This window comes from Rutilus rutilus (assembly GCF_951802725.1).
Source record: "Rutilus rutilus genome assembly, chromosome: 25".
Classification (NCBI taxonomy): Eukaryota; Metazoa; Chordata; class Actinopteri; order Cypriniformes; family Leuciscidae; genus Rutilus; species Rutilus rutilus.
In genome coordinates this window covers 6648396-6657398 of record NC_140229.1, presented here as the reverse complement: position 1 = coordinate 6657398, position 9003 = coordinate 6648396, and the positions used below count along the sequence as shown (strand labels likewise).

The 9003-nt window shown below is 38.1% G+C and overlaps 1 protein-coding gene across 1 annotated transcript; it reads right to left on the bottom strand.

Moving 5' to 3' along the window:
* Positions 1–2820: 2820 nt before the first annotated feature.
* Positions 2821–8995, bottom strand: npffr1l1 (neuropeptide FF receptor 1 like 1). The gene is made up of 4 exons (XM_084399737.1): positions 8868–8995; positions 7980–8272; positions 7685–7784; positions 2821–4135 (listed from the first exon to the last, which is right to left on the bottom strand). Exons 2-4 carry the CDS (start codon positions 8254–8256, stop codon positions 3325–3327), a joined length of 1188 nt encoding a protein of 395 aa, XP_084255863.1. The 5' UTR covers positions 8257–8272; positions 8868–8995; the 3' UTR covers positions 2821–3324.
* Positions 8996–9003: the final 8 nt, after the last annotated feature.

The following is a 9003-nucleotide window of genomic DNA, read 5'->3' as shown; positions in this document are numbered from 1 at the left end:
ACAGCCAGTCTCTGACTGTGTAAATATAGCAAAGGAAGAACCAGGTGAGCAGCCAGCGCTTTTTTTTTTTATTTTATTTTTATAAACCAATCAGAAACGCGTTCTGCGTGTGACTCATTTTGCGCTAAAATCTGTAAACAGCAAAGGCCGACCCACGCTTTATTAACCAATCAGAAACGCTCTCTACATGTTTTGCGGTTGTTGTCTCCAAGCGGAGTGGCCCGCACTTCGATCTTAGCGAAAGTAAAAAGAAGCCCATCAGAAATGCTCTCGGCAAAATTGTGAAATTTCAGGATATACAAAGAGATTTTTTTAACCAGGCAAGTTATGTATTATTTATTATTATACAGTTATTTAGATTTAAGCAAAAACAGTCGTTTCAACAAAAACTAAAAAAAGTTTTTTTCTATTTTCTATATTCTATTTGTAATAGTTTTCTCTAAATATCTTGATAGATATGACTTGTTCAAGGAACAAATTTATCAACAGAGTTCCATTCAAAAGCATCATGCCTATGCCGAAGCTTCAGCCTCAGAGGTTTGCAAGGTGTAGGGCTCAAAAAATGTTTCCGTACTATGCAGACCCTAAAGAAAACATGGTAAAGAAAAAAATATGAGATGATGGGAGGAAAAATTATTTGGCAATGCTTTTGCGTTCTCTCACCAATGTTTTGCGTTTACCTGAGAAACTTTTTGTTCGCTTGCAAAATCTTTGCAAAGTTTCTCGAGGGAATGCAAAACCATTGACTAGTCATTTTTATACTGACGCTATCGGCTGCGGTTCATAGTGTTCTTGTTAGAGCGCCCGCCTCCCACGCTGGTGACTCATGTTCGAATCCTGCTCAAAATAGGATGAGTGGGACTGGTTGCATTTGGTGCCGTGACCCAGATGGGAGTGAGGTTTAGGGGGGTAAGTGTAACGGACTCGGGTCAGTAAGAGCTGTGCATGTAAACCTCACTCCCCTGGCCTCAAGAGGTACCTCCCACGCCACAGCAACTCCGGTCTGAATCCCGCTCAGAGCCGGTTGAGTAGGACCGGTTACACCCAGTTACAAGAATATATATGGATTTTATAATGTTTTCAAAAGTTCATAATAACAATTACTGACATTTTTGTGAAACCTCATGTTCTGCACTTACAGAACCTGAGCACGTTTGCCAATCAAGCCGGTTTAACTACATTACATTTGGCAAACCTGGTGCAGATGTATGATGACTGGCCCTGTGTAGAGGTTATTTTTGAGCCCTTCTGTTTGGAGCAACCCTACAAAATGGCTACCACACTCTCAGAAAAAAAGATACAAAACCTGCCACTGGGGGCAGTGCATGTTAGTACCTCAAAGGTACATGGTGGTACCAAAAGGTACATATCAGAACCTTTTTAAAGGGTACCGTACCAGTGACAACTTTTGTACCATTTTTTTTTCAGAGAGTGCTGTTCCTTGGTCACCCCACTTGCAAGTGTATGTAAAACTTACGTGTTAGTAGCTCAGTATGAGAGGCATTTAGCAGCACCAATCTATTAAAATATGAATTTCATGCCCAAGAGTGGAAATGCAAGCTTGTTTTACAAAATCCACATGGTATAAAAATGACTAAGCAAGGTATTACAATTAACAGAATATCTGTGAATATGGTGAAAAACAGAAGCAATGAATATAACATCTACTTAATTAACATATTTACAATAAAAAAATGACTCCGGTAAACATCTTTAGTGGTCACATTTGACACATTAAATGGCTTTATTTTCCAGTTAGGTGATGTTTATCTTCAGTTATGATTCCATGAACTTGTATAACAGTGTGTGTTACTAATGAAAACATAGCAGCAAAATAATATGGTGCTTTCAGAGGCAATAACACTCTTTAAATTACAATAACACTAAATCTGGGCAGCAAGAACTGAGCTGACAGATAAGAATTCTGTTCATAACAGCATGGTGTCACCACACATGAAATAACCTCACAATGTATGTAAAAACATCATTTCTTTTTTTTTTCTTTTTTTTCTCTGTGCTTCTGTATTTAGCATTACATGTCACTTCAATCAAGAGTAATGGGCACAAAATACCTCCCACATATCCACATATATTCATGCAATATACAAAAAGGTTTGTTGCCCTTTTGTTTCCATCAGTGCCTTTACACTTCGCACATTTTAAAGCAGAGTTCTGAAACAAGGTAAAAACATTTCCATCTGTGTAAATCATTACTGACAAAACATATGAGAAGGTTTAAATGACAATAAAAGTGAATTAAGAGTCATATATGTTAAATAAATAAATAAATATAAGAATTAAAAAAAATCACTAATACATTTTTTAATCAAAGCAAACATTAAGATTTCTTTTATATACATATATATATATATATATATACATATATATATATATATATATATACATATATATATATATATATATACATATATACATATATATATACACATATATATAAACACATATATATATATATATATATATACATATATATATATACATATATATACATATATATATATATATATACATATATATACATATATATATATATATATATATATATATATACATACATACATATATATATATATATATATATATATATATATATAAATAAATGTACAGTTTCTACAAGGCACCTGTGGTTTGATGTCCAATGATGTCAAGTATATAGTATTCTTAATGGGAACATATACCTGGGCACAACCTTTTTTTGGTTTGCTCTTTTGAATTAATTTATTCCCAGATATGTGTGATAAATCCTGTACTGTGTGTCTGGTATTGATTTATTGATTTATTTTTTTTTTTTTTTTTTTTGAGTGGCACTCAAATGTCGTGCTGCAAGCCCAGATGTGGTTGATTTGCATGCAAAGTTTTAGGCTCTGCGGATTTCATTTAATCCTCCATGGATGCAAGACGAAAGTTTCATTTGAAAAACAGGTATCTGGTGACAAAATCTCCACTAACCCATTAAATGAGACCCTCTGCTGTTGGATACACTAAATTAAGAGTCCAGCCACTATATTTTAAACCTAAAAGGTTCTGGCCTTTATAATCCTCATCATCCTGTTACACCATTAAGACAAGAAAGACAGCCATTCAAAAGTAGCTGTTTATTCTGAAAAAATGTTTGCGAGCAAAATACAAACAAGTTGAAAAGTTCAGAAATGTTTGGGGACTGGTTATCTATGAAGCAAAGATGGCAGCATCTGGGTCACGTACTTATACAGTAGAGTTGAATGTGCCAGCTGAGCAACTTGAGCCATTGAGAAGAATGGCAATGCTACAGCTTTCTCCTGGGATATAGAACTCCTCAATCCTTCACTCCATCCAGGCTCCGATAACTCTGTGGGAGGCTGTAATTCCATTCATGTCCTCAAGGAGAATTCCCTGAATACCATTAGCCGCCCCTTGAGGCATTACAGCGAAGCAGCAATCTTTCCGCCTGTTGGTCACATCTCGGCTCCCGTTGGATACTTTGTTTGGGGGCAGGAGGGCAAAGTGCGTGTGACACATCTCCAACCCAACAGAGTAGCAGGAGCCGCAGGCCATAGTGGCCTGGAAGCCCCTCCGGAAGTTCTCATTGAAGAAGCCGTAGATGATCGGATTAACCCCACTGTTGAAGAACGCCAGCCAATGAGCTACAGGGAAAAGATAGCTGCTCAAGAAGTCAATCTGTTGGCGGTCCAGATCCTGATAGTCCGTAAGAAGCATCAAAGTCCAAAGCGGCAGCCAGGACACCATGAAGAGAACGGCAACCATGATGAGCATCTTGATGACTTTCATCCTCCTCCTGGAGCGAGCTCGATTCTCACGTAGGTTGTTGGAGAGTTTGGCAGCGATGCAGCCGTACATGATGCTTATTAGACCCAACGGGGCCAGATACACATGGATGAAGATAACTGTGGTGTAAACTCGCCGCATGTTGGCTCTCGGCCAGTCCTCGAAACACACAAACAGTGGGTAGATCTGGTTGTCCTGGACCATGTAGATGTCATCCAGGTGAATGACGGTCAAGGTTGCAGCGGAAGGAAAGATGATGGCAAAAGCCAGCAGCCAAATGAAGATGATGGCGAAGAGCGCAGTGACCGGCCTCAGGCGGTGATGGAAAGGGTAAACAATCCCGGTAAACCTGTAGAAAGACACGTGTAATGCTGAAGTACTCAGTTAAAAACAGGGACATTATCATTAAAGCTGGGGTAGGTAAGAATGGTCTAAAAAACTTATTTTTCAAATTTGTTTAAACTTTATGTATATATCAATACATAATTAAAATGTAAGTATTCTGAAAAAGAAAGTATAAAAATCGAGTGTATGTAGACCTCTAACGACCGTTTTAAAGACAGCTCATTATTTCCATTCAGTCCACCCTCTCCCTTCTGGGGTCCTTCCAAAGCCACGCCCCCAAAACACATGAACGCGCGACTGATAGCTGAGCTGGAAGACGCATTATTTACCTGAGACGAGCGGAGAGGAAGGAGCGCAGTGCATGTAGCATCATGTCAGAAACACATGTAATAAAAAAATCTAACTTTATCATTATGAATATAAACAAATAAGATGTATTTTAGTAGCCTACTCACTATCAAGCTATTATATCGATTTTGGTAAAGTTTAAAATATATATTTTTTGATTCGCTAACGAGCTAGTTATAACTATAAGGCAAAGCTAAAAACAGGTTGCATTGATACACGTTTTTCCATTTCCATTAGTTGCACTGTGATGAAGATGAATTTCGTGTAAGATTCATAACATATAACGTTAGGCCTACTAGCTGTTAAACATGTATTTTGTTATGTAAAGTTCCCCCCACAGCGGAGCCTGCCGTGAACGCGCAGGCTAGTAAACATGCAGGGTCACCGATGACGACGGATAAGGTCGCTAGATATAAGGTTAGCAGGTTTCAATTGTTGCTTTGCACAGTGCGTGACATTTTATCTGTAGGCTATGTTATGCGGCTAGAGTTTTAACATTGAGTCAATGGGCTCCGACGGGCTTGTTTATCGTCATCGGTCTTTTTCCGTTTACCTGTCTTTGTTGTATGAGCAGGTTCCACTCGAGAAATTGGCAGTTTTGGTTGTTTGTCCGCCATTAGCACAGCTGCTCGGCACACCGGCAATCTTGATTTTGAATGACGGTACGCGCGGCGCTGTGCAAGAGAGGGGCGATCAGCGCGTACGCGAACTTGATTGACACTGCTAAGACACTCCTCCTGGCTCTGAAGGCATCTGATTGGTTCTTTACATTCGCACCGAATGGCAGTGATTGGTCAGAGTTTTTACTGTCCTGCAGCTGCTACAGAGGTCTGATTGTTTTCATTCCTTTTTCTGAACACATAATGTATTGACTACTCTCGGGATGGAAGGACCATTTCACCCAGTATAAAAAAAAGTGTTTCTGAACAGGATTACCTACTATAGCTTTAACTAAAACTAGTTATTAAAAAAACTGTATTCTGCTGATATTTTAGACATCTCATGCTTGATGCTGTTGCTTGTGCACCTGATTAATAAACGTTTTACCCATTAATAGACACGGAACTTCCTTGAAAATGAATTCCAGCACAGCGCTACAACCATAATGAATTGACCCTTCACAATAGATAATGCTTTACAATAAACTCTGTTAGAGAGCTACATATGACAATTTATCTGTTCAATACAAATGTTTTGCAACATTTCAAGTTCTCGCCATCTCCGAAAAGCCAAGACACTGTTGATTCTTGTTTTATTACAAGCTCTGGAATGTTCTCTTTTTCCCAGCAGAAGCTCCTTTGTTTGGCCTTTTTTTTTTTTTTTTTTTGATTTAGCTGATCCATGTCAATCTTTCTCACTTGATGTGACAACTAACCTATGTCACTCCTCCCAGCCATACACACAAGTATCCGAAGCAACTTTTCTCCATTTACGGATTGGACAAGACACGCACGGGCAAGTGACGCATGTACGCTATTTCCTGTGAAAAGCATCCTGTCCGTTCAGAAATATCGAACTTATAACAGGCTTACCATATATGAGGGTACGACAAAAACCCATTTTTGGAAGAAGATGATTTAAATCTTGTTATTGTCTTAAAGGGACAATAAGTAGCTTTTTAGGTATTTTATTATCTAAAATCAATATTTTTATTCATAAATATGCCCTCAATGGTGTACAAATACCTATGCCAATGATCAGACTAATCCTCGTAAACGAAGAATTTATTATCTTTATATACATGGGACGGGTAGGTCCACGGAGGCTTCCATGTAGTTCCGCCATCTTGAAAAACTATAATAGCAGAGAGGGACAAAAAGTACTAGGCCAACGCGTTTCCACAACGCGTTTCGTTCAGAGCCAGCGAGCGTCACGTGACTGAAGCCAGCAGAAGCGGAGGAGCAGAGCAGTTGAGAGGCGCTTGTCACTGCCGCGGCAAGTTTAAAAGGCTGCACTGCACGGTTATTTATACACCGTTCATTCATACATACATATGAGTCACAGGATAAGGAGTCCTCGTCATCGAAAAAGTCCAAAATAGACCGTAAAAGGAAACGTGACCGGAGATTACAAAAACAAGGGTTAATGTCGGGATTGCTAATGCAGGAGAAAGCTTTCAAAAGAGATGCTGAAGTTGCCTGCTTTCTTCTCGACAGGTAAGTCAATGTTACGGTCTTAATTACAAGCTTATTTTTCATTGCTTGGTTGTGAACTTTATTATATAGATAGTAGAACATTTATAGTTATATCTATTTATCTATTCTATTCATAGTAAGTTAAACAGGCTCTTTGATGAATAGCAGCTATTGAGTAAAGTAACGTTAGAGAAGGCACGGATGATGATGATATCTAACAATGCACGTACTTCAAAAATATAACGAATAAAGGCGGCATTACTACTAACTACCATAGTTAATGTTTTTCACAGTCAGTAATTCATACTGTAACATTCTTTTTTTCGTTGTTTCAAGTTTCAGTTTGTTTTAAATAACAAACCTGTTCACCCGAAGAAAAACTCGAAGTGCTATTATAAGACATCCTGTCATAGCTTTTTGGTACATAACGTCTACCGTAGATGCAACGCGCATTTGAAAAAGTGAGGCGCTGGAGAGCATTATTCGTTTGAATGCAAAATACAGTTTCACCACTAGATGGGGGAAATTCCTACTTAGTGTCCCTTTAAAAAAAAAAAGTTGCATAGTGTTCCTTCAAAAAATAATAATCAAACTCTAAAGTAAAGTATCGTGATTGGTTGGCAATCACCTTACACTAATACATCCATTAGCCTACTATGAAGGTAAATTGCATTAAATTAGTTTATAACACAGCAAAAGAATGCTTTTTGAGGCTGGCAATTTTCCAGCAGCAGTGTTTTGTAGTCCCTGAGTGCACTAGTTGCAAATTATACCCTAAAAGAACCACAGCCCTTCCCATCTCTCTGGCACAAAAGCATATTGCACTACACTGCTTTACCATTAAAATGTTAAATTGGCCCAGTTTCACAGACAAGGCTTAGATTAAGCCAGAATTAGGCCTTAGTTTAATTAGGACATTTAAGTAGCTTTTATAAACATGCCTTTGCATCTTGAGACAAAATAATGGCACTGACATATTTTAAGTTGCTTTAGTTAAAACAGCTCAATAATGCATTTTAGTCTTGGACTAGGCTTATGCCATTTCTGTATGTAAAATTACTAATCATTACCTATCAACTGCTATGGCAACCAGGGTGAAGACAGAAGCAGACACTGACATGCCCTGGATCAGGTTGCTCATAGTGCAGGTGATCTGGCTAAAAGGCCAACCTGTCGAGAAATCAAGGACAGGATTGTCACATGAAGCAGAAATCCGACGACTGTGATTATGATGATACTGATATGAAACTCATGATATTGAATATGACGGTCACACTCATGAAGATGATATTAATAATGATGAAGATGAGGATGAGTCATCATTTAACACACACCCCATCCACCCCCCCACCCCCCCACACTGACCTGAGATGAGGCTGTCAATCAGTGTGGTGGGCACACAGAACATTCCCACCAGCAGATCACTAATGGCCAAGTTCAGGATGAAGAGATTAGTGACCGAACGCATGTTGCGGTTCCTGATGATCACCAGGCAGACCAGTCCGTTCCCCACGACACAAAGGAGCAGCACCAGCAGGTATGAGAAGATGTAGCTGACCGCCATCCCTGCCGAGTGGATGTAATACGGCAGGAGCGTGAAGTTGTCCGAAGTGAGGTTGTCAGCAGAGAGGTTCATGGCCATTTTGTCTATTTTGGATCTTGAAAAGGGAAATGACAATTCATTCTGATAAGATATTCATATTGGTTTGATCAAATACTGCAAAAAAAAAAAAAAAAAAACCTGTCCACAATTTATTGATGATGAGATATCTAAATGATGAAAATGTCTCAACCACACCACAAAGGACTTTCTTGTTTAAAAATGAACTTCCTTTTAATCAATTATTAATTATTAATTGGTCAAATAATTCTAACAGGACAACAAGAGCTTGTGCTGGTGTAGTGTTGTAAAATAGTGAAAATTATATTAATTAATTTATATATATATATATATATATATATACATATATATATATATATATATATATATATATATATATATATAGTTTAGGTTTCAATAATTGCATTACAAATGCTTAAAACAATAGTAATTTTTTTTTTTACTGGTGTGCATAGGCTATGTGTTATTCAAAGTATAAACACGAGACTTTAATCAGCTCAGCATCTATAGCCACAGAGTATGACCATTTCAATTTCGTATTTTAAAAGTTTTAATGACAACTAAAAAGTCTAACAACATAGCATATCATAGAAAAAAATGATATCAGTCGAAAAGCGAATAGGACTGCTCACCTGTTGCGTGTGTGTTCCTGTGTTAAATCCACTCGTGTGATGAGCAGGTTGCTGTGTTCTGTGTTCTGGCTGCAATGCGCAACTCTCACTTCATTGTAAAGCGCAGTGATCTGAAAACATGCGCGCGACGTGACAG

What these genes read in the sequence shown, in the direction of transcription:
- npffr1l1 (XM_084399737.1), bottom strand. Translation starts at nt 8,256, where the DNA reads ATGGCCATGAACCTCTCTGCTGACAACCTCACTTCGGACAACTTCACG. An exon ending in GATTGACAGCCTCATCTCAG is followed by an intron (nt 7,785 to 7,979) that starts GTCAGTGTGGGG and finishes ATTTCTCGACAG; the next exon opens with GTTGGCCTTTTAGCCAGATC. An exon ending in GTTGCCATAGCAGTTGATAG is followed by an intron (nt 4,136 to 7,684) that starts GTAATGATTAGT and finishes GTCTTTCTACAG; the next exon opens with GTTTACCGGGATTGTTTACC.